The 27,120-nt window shown below is 39.7% G+C and overlaps 2 protein-coding genes across 2 annotated transcripts in view; one reads left to right on the plus strand and one right to left on the minus strand.

Annotated features, from left to right (window-relative positions):
• The window catches only part of SYCP3 (synaptonemal complex protein 3), a 106,022-nt gene extending 85,529 nt beyond the window's left edge, over positions 1–20,493 (plus strand). The window contains exons 7-9 of the mRNA XM_053716985.1: positions 18,943–19,041; positions 20,042–20,146; positions 20,280–20,493. Of these exons, the coding sequence (XP_053572960.1) occupies positions 18,943–19,041; positions 20,042–20,146; positions 20,280–20,333 (258 nt within the window). The 3' untranslated portion in view covers positions 20,334–20,493. The remainder of the gene's footprint in view (positions 1–18,942; positions 19,042–20,041; positions 20,147–20,279) is intronic.
• The window catches only part of CHPT1 (choline phosphotransferase 1), a 168,834-nt gene continuing 160,345 nt past the window's right edge, over positions 18,632–27,120 (minus strand). The window contains exons 8-9 of the mRNA XM_053716984.1: positions 22,599–22,709; positions 18,632–20,359 (exon numbers count right to left, since the gene is read on the minus strand). Of these exons, the coding sequence (XP_053572959.1) occupies positions 20,315–20,359; positions 22,599–22,709 (156 nt within the window). The 3' untranslated portion in view covers positions 18,632–20,314. The remainder of the gene's footprint in view (positions 20,360–22,598; positions 22,710–27,120) is intronic.

Consider the following 27,120-nt stretch of genomic DNA (forward strand, 5'->3'; position numbering starts at 1 on the left):
TCTAATCTTATAAAAACTTATGTTTAATCACTGAGAGCGTAGATGGTGTATGGGTTGTCAGGTACAGATCTTTACCCTCCTGTTGCAAAATATTGGGGGATGAATTATAGATTTTATGAGGTGATAGGTGAATATGTAACCCTACTTCTTTCTTTCATGTAATTAGCAAGAGTCCATGAGCTAGTGACGTATGGGATATACATTCCTACCAGGAGGGGCAAAGTTTCCCAAACCTCAAAATGCCTACAAATACACCCCTCACCACACCCACAAATCAGTTTTACAAACTTTGCCTCCCGTGGAGGTGGTGAAGTAAGTTTGTGCTAGATTCTACGTTGATATGCGCTTCGCAGCAGGCTGGATCCCGGTTTTCCTCTCAGTGTGCAGTGAATGTCAGAGGGATGTGAGGAGAGTATTGCCTATTTGAATTCAATGATCTCCTTCTACGGGATCTTTTTCATAGGTTCTCTGTCATCGGTCGTAGAGATTCATCTCTTACCTCCCTTTTCAGATCGACGATATACTCTTATATACCATTACCTCTACTGATTCTCGTTTCAGTACTGGTTTGGCTTTCTACTACATGTAGATGAGTGTCCTGGGGTAAGTAAGTCTTATTTTTTGTGACACTCTAAGCTATGGTTGGGCACTTTTTTATAAAAGTTCTAAATATATGTGTTTAAACATTTATTTGCCTTGATTCAGGATGATCAATATTGCTTATTTCAGACAGTCAGTTTCATTATTTGGGATAATGTATATGAATTTTCAATTTTTTCTTACCTTTCAAATTGACTTTTCTCTTGTTAAGTGTATTCAGTCCACGGGTCATCCATTACTTATGGGATATATTCCCTTCCCAACAGGAAGTTGCAAGAGGATCACCCAAAGCAGAGCTGCTATATAGCTCCTCCCCTCACATGTCATACCCAGTCATTCTCTTGCAACCCTCAACATAGATGGAGGTCGTGAGAGGAGAGTGGTGTTTTATACTTAATTATTTCTTCAATCAAAAGTTTGTTATTTTTAAATGGCACCGGAGTGTGCTGTTCTTTTCTCAGGCAGTATTTGGAAGAAGAATCTGCCTGCGTTTTCTATGATCTTAGCAGAAGTAACTAAGATCCACTGGCTGTTCTCGCACATTCTGAGGAGTGGGGTAACTTCAGAAAGGGAATAGCGTGCAGGGTCTCCTGCAAATAAGGTATGTGCAGTAAAATATTTTTCTAAGGAATGGAATTGACTAAGAAAATACTGCTGATACCGATGTAATGTAAGTAAAGCCTTAAATGCAGCGAAAGCGACTGGTATCAGGCTGATTGATGTATATGCAGTAAAGTAATTTTCTAAGGAATGGAATTTGACTAAGAAAATGCTGCTAATACTGAAGTAATGTAATAAGCCTTAAATGCAGTAGAAGGACTGGTATCAGGCTTATCAATAGAGATACATACTATTTAAAAAAAAGGATGTTTAAAACGTTTGCTGGCATGTTTAATCATTTTTGTGAGGTACATTGGTGATAAAACTTATTGGGGCGTGAATTTTTCCACATGGCTGACTTCTATTTCTGCATATAAACAGTTAACTGAGGCTTCCCACTGTTGTAATAATGAGTGGGAGGGGCCTATTTTAGCGCTTTTTTGCGCAGTAAAAATTCAGTCTCAGTCTTCCTGCTTCTTCCTGCATGACCCAGGACGTCTCTAGAGAGCTCAAGGGACTTCAAAAGTTATTTTGAGGGAGGTAATCAGTCACAGCAGACCTGTGACAGTGTGTTTGACTGTGTTAAAAAACGTTTTTTTTTCTCTATTGATTATCCGGTTTGGGTATTAAGGGGTTAATCATCCATTTGCAAGTGGGTGCAATGCTCTGCTAACTTAATACATTTACTGTGAAAATTTGGTTGCTATAACTGATTTGGTTCATTGTTATTTCAACTGTGACAGTTTTTTGTGCTTCTTAAAGGCGCAGTAGCGTTTTCTATATTGCTTGTAAATTTATTTTAAAGTGTTTTCCAAGCTTGCTAGTCTCATTGCTAGTCTGTTTAAACATGTCTGAAACAGATGAATCTGTTTGTTCACTATGTTTGAAGGCCAGTGTGGAGGTCAGTCTTTATCTATAAAAGAATTATCACCAGACGACGAGGGGGAAGTTATGCCGACTAACTCTCCTCACGTGTCAGTACCTTCGCCTCCCGCTCAGGGGGCGCGTGCTAATATGGCGCCAAGTACATCAGGGACGCCCATAGCAATTACTTTACAGGACATGGCTACAATCATGAATAATACCCTGTCAGAAGTATTATCTAGATTGCCAGAATTGAGAGGCAAGCGCGATAGCTCTGGGATTAGGAGAGATGCAGAGCGCGCTGGTGCTGTAAGAGCCATGTCTGATACTGCGTCACAGTTTGCAGAACATGAGGACGGAGAGCTTCATTCTGTGGGTGACGGATCTGATCAGGGGAAACCTGATTCAGAGATCTCTAATTTTAAATTTAAGCTTGAGAACCTCCGTGTATTGCTTGGGGAGGTTTTAGCTGCTCTGAATGACTGTAACACAGTGGCAATTCCAGAGAAATTGTGTAGGCTGGATAGATACTATGCGGTACCGGTGTGTACTGACGTTTTTCCTATGCCTAAAAGGCTTACTGAAATTATTAGCAAGGAGTGGGATAGACCCGGTGTGCCATTTTCCCCACCTCCTATATTTAGGAAGATGTTTCCAATAGACGCCACTACACGGGACTTATGGCAGACGGTCCCTAAGGTGGAGGGAGCAGTTTCTACTTTAGCTAAGCGTACCACTATGCCGGTGGAGGATAGTTGTGCTTTTTCGGATCCAATGGATAAAAAATTAGAAGGTTACCTTAAGAAAATGTTTCTTCAACAAGGTTTTATTTTGCAGCCCCTTGCATTCATTGCGCCTGTCACTGCTGCTGCGGCATTCTGGTTTGAGTCTCTGGAAGAGGCCATTTACACAGCTCCATTGGATGAAATTATGGACAAGCTTAAATCGCTTAAGCTAGCTAATGCATTTGTTTCTGATGCCATTGTACATTTGACTAAACTAACGGCTAAGAACTCCGGATTCGCCATCCAGGCGCGGAGAGCGCTATGGCTTAAATCCTGGTCAGCTGACGTGACTTCAAAATCGAAATTACTTAATATTCCTTTCAAGGGGCAGACCTTATTCGTGCCCGGCTTGAAAGAAATTATTGCTGACATTACTGGAGGTAAGGGTCATACCCGTCCTCAAGACAGGGCCAAATCAAAGGCCAAACAGTCTAATTTTCGTACCTTTCGAAATTTCAAGGCAGGAGCAGTATCAACTTCCTCCGCCCCAAAACAGGAAGGAACTGTTGCTCGCTACAGACAGGCCTGGAAAACTAACCAGTCCTGGAACAAGGGCAAGCAGGCCAGAAAACCTACTACTGCCCCCAAGACAGCATGAAGGAACGGCCCCCTATCCGGAAACGGATCTAGTGGGGGGCAGACTTTCTCTCTTCGCCCAGGCGTGGGCAAGAGATGTCCAGGATCCCTGGGCGTTGGAGATCATATCTCAGGGATATCTTCTGGACTTCAAAGCTTCTCCTCCTCGAGGGAGATTCCATCTATCAAGGTTATCAGAAAACCAGATAAAGAAAGAGGCATTCCTACGCTGTGTACAAGACCTCCTAGTAATGGGGGTAATCCACCCGGTTCCGCGGACAAAACAAGGACAGGGATCTTACTCAAATCTGTTTGTGGTTCCCAAGAAAGAGGGAACCTTCAGACCAATCTTGGACCTAAAGATCTTAAACAAATTCCTAAGAGTTCCATCATTCAAAATGGAAACTATTCGAACCATCCTACTAATGATCCAAGAGGGTCAGTACATGACCACAGTGGACTTAAAGGATGCCTACCTTCACATACCGATTCACAAAGATCATTATCGGTACCTGAGATTTGCAGGCATTACCAGTTTGTAGCTCTTCCCTTCGGGTTGGCTACGGCCCGAGAATCTTTACAAAGGTTCTGGGCTCACTTCTGGCGGTTCTAAGACCGCGAGGCATAGCGGTGGCTCCGTATCTAGACGACATCCTGATACAGGCGTCAAGCTTTCAAATAGCCAAGTCTCATACAGAGATAGTTCTGGCATTTCTGAGGTCGCATGGGTGGAAAGTGAACGTGGAAAAGAGTTCTCTATCACCACTCACAAGAGTCTCCTTCCTAGGGACTCTTATAGATTCTGTAGAGATGAAAATTTACCTGACGGAGTCCAAGTTATCAAAACTTCTAAATGCTTGCCGTGTGCTTCATTCCATTCCACGCCCGTCAGTGGCTCAGTGCATGGAAGTAATCGGCTTAATGGTAGCGGCAATGGACATAGTGCCATTTGCGCGCCTGCATCTCGGACCGCTGCAATTATGCATGCTAAGTCAGTGGAATGGGGATTACTCAGATTTGTCCCCTCTACTAAATCTGGATCAGGAGACCAGAGATTCTCTTCTCTGGTGGCTTTCTCGGGTCCATCTGTCCAAGGGCATGACCTTTCGCAGGCCAGATTGGACGATTGTAACAACAGATGCCAGCCTTCTAGGTTGGGGCGCAGTCTGGAACTCCCTGAAGGCTCAGGGATCGTGGACCCAGGAGGAGAAACTCCTCCCAATAAATATTCTGGAATTAAGAGCAATATTCAATGCTATTCTAGCTTGGCCTCAGTTAGCAACACTGAGGTTCATCAGATTTCAGTCGGACAACATCACGACTGTGGCTTACATCAACCATCAAGGGGGAACCAGGAGTTCCCTAGCGATGTTAGAAGTATCAAAGATAATTCGCTGGGCAGAGTCTCACTCTTGCCACCTGTCAGCGATCCACATCCCAGGCGTGGAGAACTGGGAGGCGGACTTTCTAAGTCGCCAGACTTTTCATCCGGGGGAGTGGGAACTTCATCCGGAGGTGTTCGCTCAACTGATTCGTCGTTGGGGCAAACCAGAACTGGATCTCATGGCGTCTCGCCAGAATGCCAAGCTTCCTTATTACGGATCCAGGTCCAGGGACCCGGGAGCGGCGCTGATAGATGCTCTAGCAGCCCCTTGGGTTTTCAACATGGCTTATGTGTTCCCACCGTTTCCGCTGCTGCCTCGAATGATTGCCAAGATCAAACAGGAGAGAGCATCAGTGATTCTGATAGCGCCTGCGTGGCCACGCAGGACCTGGTATGCAGACCTAGTGGACATGTCGTCCTGTCCACCATGGTCTCTGCCCCCGAGGCAGGATCTTCTAATACAAGGTCCTTTCAACCATCCAAATCTAATTTCTCTGAGGCTGACTGCATGGAGATTGAACGCTTGATCCTATCAAAGCGTGGCTTCTCAGAGTCAGTAATTGATACCTTAATACAGGCACGGAAGCCTGTTACTAGAAAAATCTACCATAAGATATGGCGTAAATACTTATATTGGTGCGAATCCAAGAGTTACTCATGGAGTAAGGTTAGGATTCCTAGGATATTGTCCTTTCTACAAGAGGGTTTGGAAAAGGGCTTATCTGCTAGTTCGTTAAAGGGACAGATTTCTGCTCTGTCTATTCTTTTGCACAAGCGTCTGGCAGAAGTTCCAGACGTCCAGGCTTTTTGTCAGGCTTTGGCTAGGATTAAGCCTGTGTTTAAGACTGTTGCTCCGCCATGGAGCTTAAACTTGGTTCTTAAAGTTCTTCAAGGTGTTCCGTTTGAACCCCTTCATTCCATTGATATTAAGCTTTTATCTTGGAAAGTTGTTTTTGATGGCTATTTCCTCGTCTCGAAGAGTCTCTGAGTTATCTGCCTTACATTGTGATTCTCCTTATCTGATTTTCCATTCAGACAAGGTAGTTCTGCGTACTAAACCTGGGTTTTTACCTAAGGTAGTTTCTAACAGGAATATCAATCAGGAGATTGTTGTTCCATCCTTATGTCCTAATCCTTCTTCAAAGAAGGAACGACTTTTGCATAATCTGGACGTAGTCCGTGCCCTGAAGTTTTATTTACAGGCAACTAAAGATTTTCGTCAAACTTCTTCCCTGTTTGTTGTTTACTCTGGACAGAGGAGAGGTCAAAAAGCTTCGGCAACCTCTCTCTCCTTTTGGCTTCGTAGCATAATACGTTTAGCCTATGAGACTGCTGGACAGCAGCCCCCTGAAAGAATTACAGCTCATTCCACTAGAGCTGTGGCTTCCACCTGGGCCTTTAAAAATGAGGCCTCTGTTGAACAGATTTGCAAGGCTGCGACTTGGTCTTCGCTTCACACCTTTTCAAAATTTTACAAATTTGACACTTTTGCTTCTTCGGAGGCTGTTTTTGGGAGAAAGGTTCTACAGGCAGTGGTTCCTTCCGTTTAAGTTCCTGCCTTGTCCCTCCCATCATCCGTGTACTTTAGCTTTGGTATTGGTATCCCATAAGTAATGGATGATCCGTGGACTGAATACACTTAACAAGAGAAAACATAATTTATGCTTACCAGATAAATTTATTTCTCTTGTAGTGTATTCAGTCCACGGCCCGCCCTGTCTTTTTTAAGGCAGATCTAAATTCTAATTAAAACTTCAGTCACCACTGCACCCTATGGTTTCTCTTTTCTTGTCTTGTTTCGGTCGAATGACTGGATATGACATGTGAGGGGAGGAGCTATATAGCAGCTCTGCTTTGGGTGATCCTCTTGCAACTTCCTGTTGGGAAGGGAATATATCCCATAAGTAATGGATGACCCGTGGACTGAATACACTTCAAGAGAAATAAATTTATCAGGTAAGCATAAATTATGTTTTTTCCCTGTGGGCTCGCAGGGGCTGAAAAGGCTTTATTTTATTGCGTCATTCTTGGCGCGGACTTTTTTGGCGCAAAAAAATTCTTTGTCATTTCCGGTGTCATACTTGTCGCCGGAAGTTGTTTGTGATTGCGTCATTTTTTTGACATTTTGCGCCAAAAATGTCGGCGTCACCGGATGTGGCATCATTCTTGGCGCCAAAAGCGTTTAGGCGCCAATAATGTGGGCGTCTTTTTTGGCGCTAAAAAATGTGGGAGTCATTTTTGTCTCCACCTTTTTTTCACATTATTTAAGTCTCATTTTTCTTTTGCTTCTGGTTACTAGAGGCTTGTTCATTGGCATTTTTTCCCATTCCTGAAACTGTCATTTAAGGAATTTGATAGATTTTGCTTTATATGTTGTTTTTTTCTCTTACATATTGCAAGATGTCTCAGATTGACCCTGGATCAGAAGCTACTTCTGGAAAAACGCTGCCTGATGCTGGTCCTACCAAAGTTAAGTGCATTTGTTGTAAACTTGTGGTAACTGTTCCTCCGGCTGTAGTTTGTGATGAATGTCATGATAAACTTGCTAATGCAGATAAAATTTCCATTAGTAATATTCCATTACCTGTTGCTGTTCCATCAACATCTATTACTCAGGATGTTCCTGTTAATATAAGAGATTTTGTTTCTAAATCTATTAGGAAGGCTATGTCTGTTATTCCTCCTTCCAGTAAGCGTAAAAGGTCTTTTAAAACTTCTAATTTCTCAGATGAATTTTTAAATGAACATCATCATTCTGATTCTGTCTCTGATGAGGATTTTTCTGGTTCAGAGGATTCAGTCTCAGATATTGACACTGATAAATCTTCATATTTACTTAAAATGGAATTTATTCGTTCTTTACTTAAAGAAGTTTTAATCACATTAGAAATGGAGGATTCTAGTCCTCTTGATACTAAATCTACTAAGCGTTTAAATTCGGTTTTTAAACCTCCTACAGTTATTCCGGAAGTTTTTCCTGTCCCTGATGCTATTTCTGAAGTCATTTCTAGGGAATGGAATAATCTGGGTAATTCTTTTACTCCTTCTAAAAGATTTTAGAAATTGTATCCTGTGCCATCTGACAGATTAGAGTTTTGGGACAAAATCCCTAAAGTTGATGGGGCTATCTCTACTCTTGCTAAGCGTACTACTATTCCTACAGCAGATAGTACTTCCTTTAAGGATCCTTTAGATAGGAAGATTGAATCCTTTCTAAGGAAAGCTTATTTATGTTCAGGTAATCTTCTTAGGCCTGCTATTTCTTTGGCTGATGTTGCTGCAGCTTCCACTTTTTAGTTGGAGGCTTTGGCACAACAAGTGTCAGATCATAATACTCATAGCATTGTTAAGCTTCTTCAACATGCTAATAACTTTATTTGTGATGCCATCTTTGATATCATTACAGTTGATGTCAGGTATATGTCTTTAGCTATTCTAGCTAGAATAGCTTTATGGCTTAAAACTTGGAATGCTGATATGTCTTCTAAGTCAACTTTGCTTTCCCTTTCTTTCCAAGGTAATAAATTGTTTGGTTCCCAGTTGGATTCTATTATTTCAACTGTTACTGGGGGGAAAGGAACTTTTTTACCTCAGGATAAAAAATCTAAAGGTAAATATAGGGCTGCTAATCGTTTTCGTTCCTTTCGTCAGAATAAGGAACAAAAGCCTGATCCTTCCCCTAAAGGAACGGTTTCTGTTTGGAAACCGTCTCCAGTCTGGAATAAATCCAAGCCTTTTAGAAAGCCAAAGCCAGCTCCCAAGTCCACATGAAGGTGCGGCCCTCATTCCAGCGCAGCTGGTAGGGGGCAGATTACGATTTTTCAAAGAAATTTGGATCAATTCGATTCACAGTCTTTGGATTCAGAACATTGTCTCACAAGGGTACAGAATAGGTTTCAAGGTAAGGCCACCTGCAAGAAGATTTTTTCTTTCTCGCATTCCAATAAATCCAGTGAAGGCTCAGGCGTTTCTGAAATGTGTTTCAGATCTAGAGTTGGCTGGAGTAATTGTGCCTGTTTCAGTTTTGGAACAGGGTCTGGGGTTTTACTCAAATCTATTCATTGTACCAAAGAAGGAGAATTCCTTCATACCAGTTCTGGATTTAAAAATATTGAATCGTTATGTAAGGATACCAACATTCAAAATGGTAACTATAAGGACTATTCTGCCTTTTGTTCAGCAAGGGAATTATATGTCCACAATAGATTTGCAGGATGCATATCTGCATATTCCGATTCATCCAGTTCACTTTCAGTTTCTGAGATTCTCTTTTCTAGACAAGCATTACCAATTTGTGGCTCTGCCTTTCGGTCTAGCAACGGCTCCAAGGATTTTTTCAAAGGTGCTCGGTGCCCTTCTATCTGTAATCAGAGAACAGGGTATTGTGGTATTTCCTTATTTGGACGATATCTTGGTACTTGCTCAGTCTTCACATTTAGCAGAATCTCATACGAATTGACTTGTGTCGTTTCTTCAAGAACATGGTTGGAGGATCAATTTACCAAAGAGTTCATTGATTCCTCAGACAAGGGTAACCTTTTTAGGTTTGCAGATAGATTCAGTGTCCATGACTTTGTCTCTGACGGACAAGAGACGTCTGAAATTAATTTCAGCTTGTCGAAACCTTCAGTTTCAATCATTCCCTGAGGTAGCCTTATGCATGGAAATTCTAGGTCTTATGACTGCTGTATCGGACGCGATCCCTTTTGCTCGTTTTCACATGCGACCTCTTCAGCTCTGTATGCTGAACCAGTGGTGCAGGGATTATACAAAGATATCACAGTTAATATCTTTAAATCCGATTGTACGACACTCTCTGACGTGGTGGACAGATCACCATTGTTTAGTTCAAGGGGCTTCTTTTGTTCTTCCAACCTGGACTGTGATCTCAACGGATGCGAGTCTGACAGGTTGGGGAGCTGTATGGGGGTCTACGACAGCGCAGGGGGTTTGGGAATCTCAGGAGGCAAGATTACTAATCAACATTTTGGAACTCCGTGCGATTTTCAGAGCTCTTCAGTCGTGGCCTCTTCTGAAGAGAGAATCCTTTATTTGTTTTCAGACGGACAATGTCACAACCGTGGCATATGTCAATCATCAAGGGGGGACTCACAGTCCTCTGGCTATGAAAGAAGTATCTTGGATACTTGTATGGGCGGAATCCAGCTCCTGTCTAATTTCTGCGGTTCACATCCCAGGTATAGACAATTGGGAAGCGGATTATCTCAGTCGCCAGACGTTACATCCGAGCGAATGGTCTCTTCACCCAGAGGTATTTCTTCAGATTGTTCAAATCTGGGGTCTTCCAGAAATAGATCTGATGGCTTCTCATCTAAACAAGAAACTTCCCAGGTATCTGTCCAGATCCAGGGATCCTCAGGCGGAGGCAGTGGATGCATTGTCGCTTCCTTGGAAGTATCATCCTGCCTATATCTTTCCGCCTCTAGTTCTTCCAAGAGTGATTTCCAAGATTCTAAAGGAGCGTTCGTTTGTACTGCTGGTGGCTCCAGCTTGGCCTCACAGGTTTTGGTATGCGAATCTTGTTCGGATGGCTTCTTGCCAACCTTGGACTCCGTTAAGACCAGACCTTCTATCTCAAGGCCCATTTTTCCATCAGGATCTCAAATCATTAAATTTGAAGGTATGGAGATTGAACGCTTGATTCTTAGTCATAGAGGTTTCTCTGACTCCGTAATTAATACTATGTTACAGGCTCGTAAATCTGTGTCTAGGAAGATATATTATCGAGTCTGGAAGACTTACATTTCTTGGTGTTCTTCTCATCAATTTTCCTGGCATTCTTTTAGAATTCCTAGAATTTTACAGTTTCTCCAGGATGGTCTGGATAAAGGTTTGTCTGCAAGTTCCTTGAAAGGACAAATTTCTGCTCTTTCTGTGCTGTTTCACAGAAAGATTGCTAATCTTCCTGATATTCATTGTTTTGTACAGGCTTTGGTTCGTATCACACCTGTCATTAAGTCAAATTCTCCTCCTTGGAGTTTAAATTTGGTTCTGGGAGCTTTACAAGCTCCTCCTTTTGAACCTATGCATTCTCTGGATATTAAATTACTTTCTTGGAAAGTTTTGTTTCTTTTGGCCATCTCATCTGCTAGAAGAGTTTCTGAGTTATCTGCTCTTTCTTGTGAATCTCCTTTTCTGATTTTTCATCAGGATAAGGCAGTGTTGCGGACTTCATTTAAATTTTTACCTAAGGTTGTGAATTCTAACAACATTAGTAGAGAGATTGTGGTTCCTTCATTGTGTCCTAATCCTAAGAATTCTAAGGAAAGATCGTTACATTCTTTGGATGTGGTAAGAGCTTTGAAATATTATGTTGAAGCTACTAAAGATTTCCGAAAGACTTCTAGTCTATTTGTTATCTTTTCTGGTTCTAGGAAAGGTCAGAAGGCCTCTACCATTTCTTTGGCATCTTGGTTAAAGTCTTTGATTCATCATGCTTATGTTGAGTCGGGTAGAACTCCGCCTCAAAGGATTACAGCTCATTCTACTAGGTCAGTTTCTACTTCCTGGGCGTTTAGGAATGAAGCTTCGGTTGATCAGATTTGCAAAGCAGCAACTTCGTCTTCTTTGCATACTTTTACTAAATTCTACCATTTTGATGTATTTTCTTCTTCTGAAGCAGTTTTTGGTAGAAAAGTACTTCAGGCAGCTGTTTCAGTTTGATTCTTCTGCTTATAATTTCAGTTTTTTTCATTATAAGATTTAAACTTTGTTTTGGGGTGTGGATTATTTTTCAGCGGAATTGGCTGTCTTTATTTTATCCCTCCCTCTCTAGTGACTCTTGCGTGGAAGTTCCACATCTTGGGTATTTATTATCCCATACGTCACTAGCTCATGGACTCTTGCTAATTACATGAAATAAAATATAATTTATGTAAGAACTTACCTGATAAATTCATTTCTTTCATATTAGCAAGAGTCCATGAGACCCACCCTTTTTTGTGGTGATTATGGTTTTTTTGTATAAAGCACAACTATTCCAATTCCTTATTTTTGATGCTTTCGCACTTTTTCTTATCACCCCACTTCTTGGCTATTCGTTAAACTGATTTGTGGGTGTGGTGAGGGGTGTATTTGTAGGCATTTTGAGGTTTGGGAAACTTTGCCCCTCCTGGTAGGAATGTATATCCCATACGTCACTAGATCATGGACTCTTGCTAATATGAAAGAAATGAATTTATCAGGTAAGTTCTTACATAAATTATGTTTTTCTACTCCCAAGAAAGTCACTTATCAGACATCATGCAGGCTTATGTTGAAAAGCTTAATCTGATACTGTATAGGGCAAGTAAAATGTCAGTAAGTGAAATTACCCATCTAGGATATATACAAAAAGGTTAAGGAGCAGGATAGTGGACACTTGCTTTCATGTATTATGAAGTAAACTCTATTGTATCTTATGGTCCCTTTGTTCCCTGACTGGAAGTAACATTACGTTTAAGCCCAGAGTTGTGTGTGTCTGTATAAAGATGTGAATGGATATTTACCAGAGAGTTATGTATTAGAAGCCAGGCATGCCAATTTCTCCCCACGGCCCCGGCTGCTGGGTTGACCACAAGCTCTAATAGGCATTTACATTGACTATCTCTGTAATAAGACTAAGTTTAGTAAAAACTAGTTACTCCATTTACAAGCTCTAACTGGTTAAATGCCCTTCCCATGAACGGCTGACCTATTGGTGAATGGCGAAGCGACTTTATGAGAGTGGGATGCTCCAATCCACATCTGTCAGGGTTTAGTTAAATTGCACTATTCGGGCAGTATTGCCATCAGTGTTGAATAATGTGTAAATTTCACTACCTGACCTGCAGGTATATATATATATGACTGTCTCTTTGTGTCCCCAGGTCCTATTTCTGCAGAGCCTTTCCCTCAGATGATCATAACCTTCTACCTGGTAAAGTTTAGCAATATAATATTCGTGGCTAACAGGACTATTAACATAAACAAGTAAATAATATTAACACTTAAGATCATTGATAGATCCTTGTGAGTGTGAACATATACATCACTAAAGACAGATTAAACAAATCATCAGTATGTGAGCATAGTGTCAGTTATTGTCAGGTGTTGCTTAGAACTGTGAAGTAAGATATTAGAGTCCCGGTATTTTTATAGCCCCGCTGCTTTGAATTCATAAGTGGATCAATTGCATTGTGAAGCATGAGGTCTCGCCCTTTAAAGTAAGTTTGAGGGTTCGCAAGCCATAAGGGCTCAATGTAATATGTATCAGGCAACTCTTTGGTATCACCCAATGTTTGAAAGTACTTGAGTTTGGGGTGAGATGTCTTCTTGAGGTGGCTGTGGTTAACAAAGTCGTCTGGCGGGGCCCCTGAGTTAAGTAATGAATGGTCCTTGGCTTTAGCTTCACAGGGCTCCCCCCTTAAATCCCTGCTGGGTCGCCATCAGCATGGAGTGTGTCGCTAATTGTAGAGATCCGGACAATGCGCTACTGAGGGCAAAAGTCCCTAATGTAATCGAACCCTTCTTCCCAGGGGTGATAGAGAACTTCTTATGCCGAGTCTCCGGGATCGCTTTGTCACGCATCAAACTGGGTGAAGTGATATCTACACTCCCTCTACTCTCATCCCGTTGCTGATCCTCTGGCTGAGGAGTTAAATCTTCGGTTCTTGCAGAGAATTGCGATAGCCAGGAATCTAGTGGGTCTTTCTCTATGAGGTGCAGGCAAAGCGCTTCAAATCTACGCCAGTGCTTGTTGTTAACAATGTCTTGAAAACTAATGTCTTCTATAGTGGCCATGTTGGTTGCAATGCGCCTTGTGTCTTTGTTACTTGATTGTCGTAGGTATTGGTAAATTGTCCTCTTCTTTTGTCTATTAGTGATTAAAGACATGGATGAGAAGCCTCTGGTATGTAGGTTAGTCTGCCCAGTTGCACTAGGCCTCCTTTGTCTGATTTCTCGTCTCCACAAATACAGCTTTACTGTCGCTGATATAAGTAGCCTCATGTAAATGTGGCCATGCAGCATTCAAAAACTGAAATGGCTGTAGAATGACTCCTTTAATCAGCAGATCAAATGAGAATCTGCTGGAGCTCGAAAAGGTGCGACCGCTCCTGATCACAGTTCAGACACGCCCCCTTATAAATATATTTTTATTATGGTTATATAGAATTCCAACAAAAGCAAGGTTACAGTAGTCATAATACAGTATTTTCAGCTTAGACAATATACATCTACAATATACATCTTGTACTTTATAGCATAGAAATATAATAACTCGGAAACATGAGTACAGCTATATATAAATTATTAACCTATATATTTAGTTTGTAACCTTATTTTTTTATGTTTGGCTATTCCCCGTTTCAATCAACGGCCACTCTTGAACAATAAATATCGATAATGCAAGTAGTTGGGGATAGTAGTATCAAAATTGAGATGAGGGAATTTGAAATAGATATAAGCAAAATTATAGTACATATAAAACAGTGTCTTTGGGGGTGGAGAACATCTATAGCATACATTTTCCTTTGTTTACAAAAGAAACTTTGTGGGGGGGGGTGAGGGGGAGAATAAACAATAAGATAACTATTATGGCCTCAAACTGATGGGCAGCAGATACATAATCCATTTAGACCACATTTTAGCTAGGAAATACCTTGTATTGTGTAGGAGCATGAATATTAGGTTATCTGTGGCTAGTCTTTTATATATTAGGCTAAGATAAAAGTAATATCTATGTAACACCAGAACATAGAGTTTTCAGCAAGATAACCAACACCCAGATATGTTATGTAAAACAAGTAATATAAGTGTTATTAACAGATTCTAATAAACTCAAGACGCACAAATTGGTCTAGACAGCTATAACTTCAAATATAGCACATGCAATCATCTTACTAAAATAAACTGTGAACACATAAAACTTTTGTTAGATACAGAGTAGGTTTTGGTGATGGATACAGCTGAATTAGTGGTAAATTACGCCCTTTTAATGGAGGCGATATCACATAAGGGTTCCACACAATAGAAGTCTGCCGCATAGGCATGGGCCCTATACCCCACAGCAGAAATAGTTGTAAGTTCACCTCAGAGAGTGTTATATACATAAAGTATCTATATCATAGCCTTGGTTAAGAACCCTATATTCCTTTATTGTAGCTTGGATACAGCCATTTGCCTTCTTCATCTAAGCTCAACTATATGTTGCATGTCACACACATTTCATCCTCTAGAATTATCTGTGGGGATACAAATTCTAGGTCAACAAGCTGGCACAGATAATTATATAGGCCTTCCTCAGTAAACTGTATAGTATAGACTAATACCATATACATGAACATTTAGTTTATAATTTTTGAAATGTCTAAAAGATAAACAGAACAGATTATCTTAGAATAGTACAATAACATGGAGAGGCTAGTTATTCAAATTATATGTAGATTGTATAACATAGCAATCCCATCAACTAACAAGGGATCAGAAATATTATGGGTTATCAGTCTCAGACAGTTACTGGGTGGATTTTTCTAGAGAGACTATGCGCAAGGAGAGTGTAAGTGAAATGTGCCATATAGGATTATCAAAGCTGTTAACATACATAAAAAAAACTAGTTATATAAATTAAGCAGAGAAGCTTCAACACACATATAAACACACACATTGAATATATAATCACACAATTATAATATAAGGAACAGTATTACCACAAACCAAAAAGCGTATTCAAATCTTAAACCACAGTCCCGAAATGTTAGCAAAGGGTGCTGACCAGTCATGTCAGACATTTAAGCAATCTCTAGTAAAATCATCCAATACCGGCTCGCCCAAGTGATGGGGTAGTGGTTGTAAAATGGCAGCTGTTCAAAGATAAAGGCTATGCGGTCGCCATTCTGACATACTGAGAGCGGATTTTGCGTAGCGGCATCCAGGAAACATAGGCAGGTTGTGTTGATGGGCATCAGATCATTTGGATCTGTGAGAACCGGAGAAACTGCGTCACTCCTTGAATCACCGCCAAAGAATGAGTGTGCCAGAGTAGATGAGTTCCACACCAAGGGCGCCATCTCAGTGCGCAACCCACCTCCATTCTCAGTTCAGGCAGTCTTGGTCTAGGTAAATAGAACCATCGCTCCGGGTCCACAGCTCCGCCTACTGTAGTTAAAACATTGTCCCTTTGCAGCATCACAACACAGCCATTTTAGGCATAAAACAATAGGTTCAATGGTACTTTTGAATGTCTCCACAGAGGGGTGTCCCATCCAAAACCTGTAGGCTATTGTTCCTAATATAGGCTCGGCTGTGGTTTAGACTGTGTTGTCTCAGGCTCGGTTATCTGCATGCTCCAGTCTGCACTATGAAGATTTCACTGTATCACATACTCTGCAGTATGGCCGCCGTTACTGTCTGTGGCATGGAATCTCAAAAGCACGGTTAATTTAAGTCCTAGAGGCTCTTGAGTTACACCAACAAGTGCATATTTGTTTTGGCTGCATGTAGCTGTTGAACAGGATGATTAGTGTGCAGTATAGCCGACATAGTCCTCACTCTTTTGCGGTCTCATAGTGGAGCTCTGGGCATAGGCAGCCATCTTATCTGCGGCCAGCTCTGCCCTGTCGTTGTACGACTTTTACCGTCTTAGCTCCTTTGGAGAGTGGGACTTCGGCAAGGGGTGGTCTCTTCCTTAGGTCAGGACTTGCAAGTTTTCTTGTTATCCGGGTTTATCTGGATATTGCATTAGTATCCCCTGTGGTCTGGGTTGTTATTTCAGATGGGGTGTTAAGTTTGCGGGTATTGTTTGTTTAAACAATTGGGGGTTTGGACCTGTTCTCCCTGGGGCTTACGGTTGCTGAGTTTCACTCAGCATTTTCCCTTGTGGATCCCGTTGTGGGTTGTTACCGGACCTTTAGGCTCCAGGGTTGGTTTGGGGTTCCCTAGTTCCTGGAAACTTGGGCTATGTCCTTTTACTCCGATTACTTGACCTGGTCTTGGTTGGCCAGGTTTTCTGAGTGCCGTTGCTCATTGGGCTTGTTTTGCACCTTAGGCGGTGGTCAGCTTGCTGTAGTATCCATTGAATTTACTGCTCTGCAGGTGAATGGACTTGCAGTGTCACTGCTGCTACTATTGCACATTGGTTGTGTGTGTTAGCAGGCTAGTTTTTAGGGGAATCACTTTCAACAGGGCTTCTGAGTTGGGGATTGATCTCTCCTTTAGCCTGTGGCTTTGTGGAAGGTGCTGTCTTTAAGCTCTCATCCAAGAAGGGGAAAAAGCTGTCTCCTTTTTATGGAGATGTGGTCCTTTTCTTAGGGCTTCTCCTGGATCAGGAGAGGGGACCTGTGAGTTTCCCTAGCTGAGAGGGATATTCTCTCTGGGTTGTTACGTTCCATTTGGAGTCTTGCTGGCTCCATGTCAAGATTAAGTTGGACCTTTTTGCTAGATCCTTTGGGTCTACGGTCCTGTTGTCTATTCTAAGGAGTCGGGTTGCACCCGTGCTCTGTTGGATTGGCTGTAGCCATTCTTCTACTCGTCTTTGAGCTTTTGGGGTTCTTCTGTTCCCCTGTTTCAGACCTGCCGTTGCTGACCCGGCTGGGAGTGGGTTCTGAAAGACGTTGTCATCTTCAGGATCTAGGTGGGCATAGTAGCTATAGCTAGCTCCCTAAGCTTACAAGCAGAGGGTCTAGGATTGCTCCACCTTGGGTTCTGGGTGTCACTTCTCTTTCTTGGGGGACCTCGTGGAGGTTATGATTACCCCTTTTTTGGAAGTCCTGTGGGTAGGTCTGGCAGCTTGGATTGCCTAGAGTGTGCCCTCTGTCTGGGAGTTGTCTTTTGCAATCTGTTCTTTTGCTGGCTGCTTTTGCTCTCAGCAAGTATTCTCTGTGTCATCCTGAGGATGGCGGCGTGTTCTTGACTCTGGGTTTTTTGTCTGGGTCTGTTGCACGTTTTTTTGTAGTGGAATACTTCAGTGTTCCAAGTTCGGACAATGTGAGGACTCCGTCTTCTGTTGTCTTTTGGTGCTTTTGCCCGACGTTTGAGAGAAAGGTTTCTCTGTTCCTATGCCCGGTCCTATACCTCCGGTTTCTCCTGGTCTAGGCGTAGTCTCCCCTTGTCTGTCGGGACCCATTTGGGCCCTTGTGAGCTGGGCTCGCTATGGGGGGTTTTCCCTTTATGGATTTGTGACCTTTCGTTTTTTTCCTTCGGTTCTCCTGGCCCTATCCCTTTGGGAGTTTAGGCCGGTGTTCCCTTCTTTAGTGAGGGGGTGAGTGGTGAGGGAACGACTGTGTCTCCTGGAGGCCTGTTGGCTCAGTCGAGTCCGATTTTGCGGTCTCTAGCTAGGCTCTGGACTACCTGCGGGTCAGTGTCCCTGGGGCTTTTTCCTTTTAAAGTTTTCTGGGCTTTGGACGAAGCTGGGTTCTTTGTGGGCAGTGGTTTCAGGCTTGGTGCCCTCAAAATGGGCAGCCTATTGTACCCTCCCATCTTGGCATACAGTGTCCTCTATAGCTTGGGTATTGTTTTCCCAAAAGTAATGAATGCAGCTGTGGACTCTTTCCATTTAAGAAGAAAAACAAATTATGCTTACCTGTTAATTTTCTTTTCTTCTGATAGAAAGAGTCCACAGCTCCCCACCGTAAATTTTTATGTGGGGCGTCCTTATTTTATATTCTTCTGGCACCTTTCACCCTGTTCCTTGGCAGAATGACTGGGGGATGAGGGGAGTGGGAGGAGTATTTAAGCCTTTGGCTGATGTGTCTTTGCCTCCTCCTAGTGGCCAGGTTCTTAATTCCCAAAAGTAATAAATGCAGCTATGGACTCTTTCCATCAGAAGAAAAAAAATATGATCAGGTAAGCATAATTTATGTTTTTTAATCAAGTCAAAAACATGAAACAAATGTAATGGAGACACAACTGCCAGTGCTTATCACATGTTTAAAAAAGCAAAACAAAATCGGGTTCAGTAAAAATCATCACCACACATAAGAAAGTACACCAAAAAGTAGCAACTGCTGTCTAATAAAGAACAAGACTCCACAATCATAAAACCGGAAATATTAAAATTATCCTCATTTTAGATTTAAATGCAATTAAAAAAAATTCAACACATACTAAATTAATGTCTCAAAAATTAAAGATTGCTCATCCTTTCTTGCCCACTAGAACATGTTTCGTCAGCAGCAGAAACTTTTTCAACAAGCAAGAATAGTTCAAAGCCAGAGACTGAAAACAATAAAGCAGCTATATGAACAATTCATAAAGGTACTTCAGATTTATTGATATATAAAAATAGAGCAATGATATTTAGGGCTCACATTTTAGTGGTTTAAAATGCCGTGCTGGAGGTAATTTACAGAAAAACATAACCATTACATACTTAAAACTGTCCAGAATTGTAACACATCCAGTTGAGATTTCTTGAAAGTGTTCTTTGTATTATATTAAAACTGAATCTTAAATAGTCCTAAATATAAGTTAGTAATTTAATTCCTATTCATTAAAATTTCTGTTTAATAGAATATTAGTTCGTAGTCATTCCTTTGCACAATTTTAAAATTATATACACATGCAATAACCAATTTTAATTAAAACAAAAAACACTGCATGCAAGCAAAATATTTTAATATTTCTTAGTTGCATTAGTGATTTTAAAGGGACAGTCTACACCAGAATTGTTATTGTTTTAAAAAATAATCCCTTTTTTACCCATTAACCAACAGTTATATTTAAATATTTTTTACCTCTGTGATTATCTTGTATCTAAGCCTCTGCAAACTGCCCCTTTATTTCAGTTCTTTTGACAGACTTGCAGTTTAGCCAATCAGTGATAGCTCCCAGGTAACTTCACGTGCATGAGCACAGTGTTATCTATATGAAACACATGAACTAACACCCTCTAGTGGTGAAAAACCTGTTAAAATGCATTCTTAAGAGGCGGCCTTCAAGGTCTAAGAAATTAGCATATGAACCTCCTAGGTTAAGCTTTCAACTAAGAATACTAAGAGAACAAAGCAAAATTGGTGATCAAAGTAAATTGGAAAATTGTTTAATATTACATGCTGTATCTGAATCATGAAAGTTTGTTTTGGACTAGACTGTCCCTTTAAACTAGAATTAACATTATAATACCTTTTACATAAGATTTTAATAAAAAGAAAAACAAAAAAAAACACGCACATCATACAATATTTGAAAAAAGTAGGATATTGCTCTGAATATTTACATCAGTGTTTTATATATATTTACATATACTTTGTTTTAGAGTATGGAAGACTTAGAAAAAAGCCATGAAAACCTTCTATCCAATGCTCAAAGTGAACTGAAAAAGGAGATGGCTTTGCTACAGAAGAAAATTTTGATGGACACTGTAAGTACAAATTCTGCAAAAGAATCCACACATTGTTGTTTAAAAACAGATACACTGATTTTCCACTGGGAAATTTTATTACAAAAAGTGCATAAATAGTAGCTGATTTTTTTAATTCTTTTTCTTCTGCCAGCAACAGCAAGAGATGGCAAGTGTTCGAAAGTCTCTTCAGTCAATGTTATTCTGAAGGATCACTGAAGGAATAACTTGTACCTATGCAACATGATATTAAAAGTATTAATACTCACTGAACAAAAACACACTCCGTATTTAAAGTTATAAATATTTTGTGGTGGCTTATTTGTTTTCTTTTCTCACCATGGCATCGGTTTTAAAATAAACTTATTTTATTGAAACTTAAGTTTTTAATACGTTGCCTTAATTGTTAGAAAGGTGATAAATTACACATTTAATTATAATTAAGTTAACTCAAAATGTAAAAAAACAGTAGTTTTCCATTATACATTCAGTCCTAAAGACAATCTCAACAATACGGATCAGTTTCTATTGATGTTGAATACAAATTTAGGTTAATTAAATCAGGTTTGGAAATACACACAACACTAATATATATGTGTGTGTGCGTAAGTTTACTTTAGCTTCATTCTTGCTAAAATTCATTTTTCAATATTGGTAAAATAAGTTTACAGCACACAATAAATTAAATGATGAAAGCTGGACTTGCCAGGATTTGAAAAATAAAAATATTAGCCATTTGACCTCCCACCTCAAATAGAAAGCTTAGTTGAGCTGTAGGAGTTATTTCCAACACCTATACATTTAAAAGGGACACTGAACCGAATTTTTTTCTTTCACAATTCAGATAGAGCATGCAATGTTAAGCAACTTTCTAATTTACTCCTATTATCATTTTTTTCGAAAAAGAAAGCATCTGAGCTAAGGAGCCAGCTAATTTTTGGTTCAGACACTGGACAGCACTTGTTTATTGGTGAGTGAATTTATCCACCAATAAGCAAGAACAACCCGGGTTGTTCACCAAAAATGGGCCGGCTTCTAAACTTAAATTCTTGCTTTTCAAATAAAGATATCAAGAGAATGAAGAAAATGTAATAATAGTAATAAATTAGAATGTTGCTTAAAATTGCATGCTCTAATTAACGAAAGAAAAAATTTGGGTTCAGAGTCCCTTTAACTATTACTAACACAGTAGTATATAAGCAACTCTTTCAATAGAAACCTTTCCATGCATATTTTGAGGTCTTTAAAATAAATAATTTCATTAAATTATATTTCCCATAGAAAAAATAAGTTTGGAACACCCTTAATGAGGAGGAGAAGAAATGTATAAAATTAAAATTAAATTTGATCAACTAATTAATTGAATTAAAAGTAAGGAAAAAAAAAAGCTATGCAAAAATTACAAGGATTAACAGAAGTAAAATTACTTGCTAAATTTAAATGAAGAGAATGTTTTGTTTTTCAATGTACAGGTTCTGTATGCACATAAAGGTATGCCACATACAACATATCGTTTAAATTGTCAAAAGAAAAATATTTATAAAAAAAAAAATTCTGCTAATTGTTTGGTATTAGATTTAGAGCAAAATGTGTATTCCATCATTTTAAGACTTTTTACAGAAAGCATACATACAAAAATCACTTCAGAGAACTAGCAACATGCTCTGTTAATGCCCTATTAAAGGGAAATGAACCCCAAAATATTTCATGATTCAGAGAGAAAACAATTTTAAAAAACATTCCAATTTACTTCTATTATCTAATTTGCTTCATTCTTTAGATAGCCCTTGTTAAATAAATAGCAATGCACATGGGTGAGACAATCACATGAGGCATCTTATGTGCAACCACCAATCAGCAGCTACTGAGCCTATCTAGATATGCTTTTCAACAAAGGATATCAAGGGAATTAAGCAAATTAGATAATATAAGTAAATTGGAAAGGTGTTTAAAAGGGCATGCTCTTTTTAACTCATGAAAGAAAAAAAAAATTGTTTTCATGTCCCTTTAAATTTTGAAGAACTGCCACTGAAGATGATTAGAAAAAAACAGGACAAGCATAAGAAAATAGAGAACCATAAACAGTGAATTGGCAAATTGCTAGTTATGTGAAGCTATGAAAGGTGCTGTTAGTTTCTGTCAAATAATTCCTATCATGAAAATAGATCATTGATCATCTGCCCTTTTCGACCATGCTTGTATTGGTATTTGTTTATACATTTTTGTAGAGCACCATCAGATTCTGCACCGCTAATGTTAAAAAGTTAATTTCAAAGATTTAAAAATTACCCAATTAAAATGAATCCCAGTGCATTTTCTAGGTTGAATTAATTAAATTCTCATTTTGAAGAGACTCACTAAATGTAAAGTCATTTACACAAGCTGTCTCTTGAGTGAAAATAGTTTTTTCCCCTCCCCATTTCTTCTCCTCCTTTTGGGCTACAAGTCAGTCAGTATGTTTTTGAATTTGAACCTGCTCAGCAGCTTGGTTACAAGGAATTCTGAAGATATGTATTCGAAGATGTGCAGCAATTTGTATACAAACACCTATGCAGTATCTCAGCAACTCAAGCAAAGAAATAACCTGCAACAGAAGAATACAAAAGAAATCTTAAGTCAGTTATTTCATTTGAACTAAAATAAACTGAAGATTATAGGATGCTTTGAATGAAGGCATGTGTGAAATAAAGAGCATAAGAAGGAAGAGGTAAAGGAAAGTTTGTAAAAATGTGAGCTTTTCCTTAAAGCGATGGTAAACTCTTCCCTTTATAAAAACAGATCCGGATGTTAGTGCTATTTTAGATGACGTTTAATTCATCATTTGCAATAAAGATGGGCTATAACTTACTTTTTAATATAGATATGAAATTCAAATGCCCCACGCTGGATAACAGTTCAAACCGTTAGCTCACAGAAAAATTGACTTTTGAATGGGCGGCGGCGGAGCGCAGTGTATTTGAATTTCATATTTATATTAAGATATAAGTTATAGTGCAACTGCATTACAATTGATGAATTAAATTCCATCTAACATATCACTAACATTCCGGATCTGTTTTTATAAAGGAGAGAGTTTACCATCACTTTAACTGTGTGTGTGTGTACATTTTCTTTAATGGATACATTTCCATGAGATGCCACCCTAACAGTTTTACACTCTCTATGTATACCGAAACACCTGCACATTTAGAAAAATTCTTAAAATAGCTTATTCCCTTTCTGTCCCCATTAACAGATATGATTACTGTCTCCTCTCTTTAGAGTGGCAGTAAATGTTACTTTCTTTACTATGACATGGAGAGTCCACAACGTTATTCCAATTACTAGTGGAATATTCAACTCCTGGCCAGCAGGAGGAGGCAAAGAGCACCCCAGCAAAGCTGTTAAGTGTAACTTCCCTTACCCATAATCCCCAGTCAATCTCTTTGCGTATGTCAATGGAGGTTGTGCGAAGTTGGTGTCTGAAGATATTTAATCCTTTTATGGGTGCAAGAAAGTATTGGGGTTATGCTGTATCCGTGCCAATCTCTTTAGTAAGAGTAATGGTGGCTATTAGCAGTTAGAAATAAAGCAAAGACAACCTTGCCACTTTCTAACATTATTGCTACACCTTGTCAGAAAACCAGAGTTGGTTACTCTGTTCCTTATTTCTCTACAGGTCCCTGGCAGAGAACTGCTGATTCTGTCAAACCTAAGAGTTGGTGAGAAGATTGAAGACTTCAAACAGCGAATCACTGTATCTCTGTCCCCATGACTAGTGGTCTAGGCATAATGGGGTGAAGGACTGTTTATTTATATGCTGGGTAATGTAAGATTGTGGTATTAAGGATAATTATAAATTAAAGCCCCACTAATAGATCATGCCATCAAGGAGTCTAGAAATACTAGACAAATTATCATCATTATCTATCAAGTGACGTGGGGGGTGCTCACTGTCCGTTATGCAAAATGTATCAAAAAAGGGGAAAGAAAGATGGACAAAGTGCGAGCACTAAAAGAAAAAAGGAGCCCAATATAGACATGCCCTGAAGGCTAGGAGAGAGGGGAAGCCCAACCAGGAAATGGAATAAAATAAAACTTTTATTAGAATAATATAAATAAAAATATATACATATAATGTAGTGTAATAGTTTTAGAAAGGTTAAGCACTCACTGGACTGCAGTCATCTGTGTAATAACAATTTTATTAGTGACGTTTCGGGACAAAAACAGTCCCTTCCTCTGACAAAGAGCAACACAAAGTATCAAACATTTAAAGGTGAACAAAACCCTCCCCTGTGAACATAACCCAATCACTGTGATCTGCGTGTATGGTCTAGAGAAACCAATCTCCTGATAGGTAAAGGACCAAAGGTCAATTCAATTGATAGGATGAACAACTGTCCATCAATAGTGTGTGTTAATCTAAGTGTTTAAAAGTGAACTAAAGTGAATTAAAATGCAAAGTTCTGGGTCAGCAACGAGTATAAATGAAAATCCAAGCAGCAGCTGGTGTAACAAGGTCGTATGAGACTGTGTGAGCAAGAATGTAACATAATAACCCCAACCAATGGCAATGATCAACACAAAAGGTGCTGATTCAAGAAACCAATCACACATCAATGTAATGTATCTGACTACTCCCTACGAGGCAACAGTAACCAACACACCCCATTCAACTGAACCAATCTGTCAGTATGGATCTAGCCTCACTGTGTATATATAGAGAGGGTCTCATGTAATATCCCCTCTGTCAGTCGGCATTTGTGCCTAACACATAATAAATTTCATTAGTGCGATCTTACATTATTTTATTATCGCTCAAGGCGAAAAACAACTAAGTCTGGCCAATGGCATATCAGTGTGAAGCCACACATCAATCCTGCACCAATCGCGCGCTTTGTTTACTAATTGTTGTGTTAGCGCGTCACTCGCCAATGAGGATGGAGGGTAGGGCCACACACCCCTGATCGGCCAATCACGTATTTCAAATTCCGTTTGTCAACAATGCGTGCACGCCCTAATATCCGTGTTTAATGTATAATGAGCTGGGCAGCAAAAACATTTAGCGAATCATGTAAATCTATCAGTCATAATGCCCCCAACTCCACTAGCAGAGTTATACGAGTGATTCAATCACGGATCATATTGATCAATCTGATGTAAACAAATATAGTGTTATGATGGCGCAACAGCACCCAATGGTATTGTAGTGTGGGGTCACATGTCTCTGATATACGTAAGACCTAAAGCGAGAAAATGCCATGGCATTTATAACTTGTGCAAATTCCTATTGATAGTATTATCCATCAATAGCGTTCGTAACAATTTATCAGAGCCCCCTATCACATTGTTATTAAGACAAATTATTCTTAAGCAAAATTATTCATAGGAAAAAATTATTCATAGGAAAAAAATCTTATTATTATAAACAATACTTCATAAGACAAAAAATTGTGCCTGAGGAAAAAATTGTGCCAAAGAAAACAGTGCAACTGAGAAAAAAGTGCAACTGAGGAAAAAATTCGAACATCACCTATTTGGACATATCTGGTATTGATTACAAACATACAATCAAAGCCCAAAAGTGTCAATATAAGATTAAGTTAACCACCATAGTCTCTCAACTAGAGCCAAGAACGTGTCACCAATTGCTTAATGGCTTATTGTGTAACAAAAAACTTATTGACCATCACCAAATATTAAAGCATAAAATGCACGGGTCGCTGCAAGCAGAAAACCCCTTGTGTAAGCAGAGAACAAAGACACCAAAAAACACCAAAAAACCACCCCGCAGGAGCAGTAGTTATTAAATTGATCATGGGGGTGATTCCCCTGCTTTAGAGGAAAAAATCCCACAGCTCCTACCTATATTACCCAAATCAGAATCAAAAACAAAAATAAAACAACAATAATCCAGGTTCGCTGAGGGCCAGATATTCCGTTAACCCTAGTTTATTAACAATAGTTAAAGATGGATAGGAGATATGTAATTCAATGCCCACCCAGTTACGACCTATAGAAAACACAACATAACAATTTGCTGACCGAGAAGCTCTACAAGATTAAAAACTAAACAAACAACAAATAAAGACAACAAATACAGTAAAAACAACAGTAACCTATTGTAGTAGTAATGTCTAGTGTGGAAATATACCCATTGAAGATACACTAGCAGTATAAATGCTTACTTAATAGAAAAATAGAAAAATAGTGACATCCTAGAGATGTAGTCAAAGTAGGATCTGAATCGGAAGGGATCAAGGACTCTCACCAATGTATATGAATCGAGGACTCTCATTGCTGGAGATCGTAGATGTACTCTCATCAATGGACTCACATCACAGGAAGCACTGCCACCCTGTGTGAACATTAAGACCTCTTGGTTGTAATGTCCCCAATTCAAAAATCCATCTGGCTTCTTTCTTTAGGAGAATTGTCGCCCTATCGCCTCCTCTGTTCAACTTTGGTACATGGTCGATGATCCGAAACCTCATATCTGTGACTGTATGTCCAGCTTCAAAAAAGTTGCGGGCAACCGGTTGGTCGGATTTCCCGTTGTTGATAGCTGATCTGATGCTGGACCGATGGTTTGCCATTCGAGTCCTAGCATCATCTGTCGTCTTGCCGGTATAATATTTGCCACATGGACAATTTAGAAGATATACGATGTGTGTGGTGGTGCAAGTCACCACATGTTTGATTCTATATCTCTTTCTGCGATCTGGGTGTTGAAAAAATGTCCCAGCTATCATAGCATTACATGTGACACACCCTAGACATTTATAGCATCCAGCTTTCTTACTGAGCCAGGTGGTGTGTATGGCTTCAGTGATGTCTGCCTTCACTAACAGATCTCTAAGGTTTCGTCCCCTTCTATAGCCTATCCGTGGCTTTTGCCATTTAGTGAAGGGTAACTTTGGGTCTGCTTCCAATAACTTCCATTCCTCCTTTAGAGATTGAGTGATGCGATACTTGTCTGGTGTGTAAGTGGTTACAAAAGTCATTTGAGGTGA

Source organism: Bombina bombina, chromosome 6 (genome assembly GCF_027579735.1).
Source record: "Bombina bombina isolate aBomBom1 chromosome 6, aBomBom1.pri, whole genome shotgun sequence".
Lineage (NCBI taxonomy): Eukaryota > Metazoa > Chordata > Amphibia > Anura > Bombinatoridae > Bombina > Bombina bombina.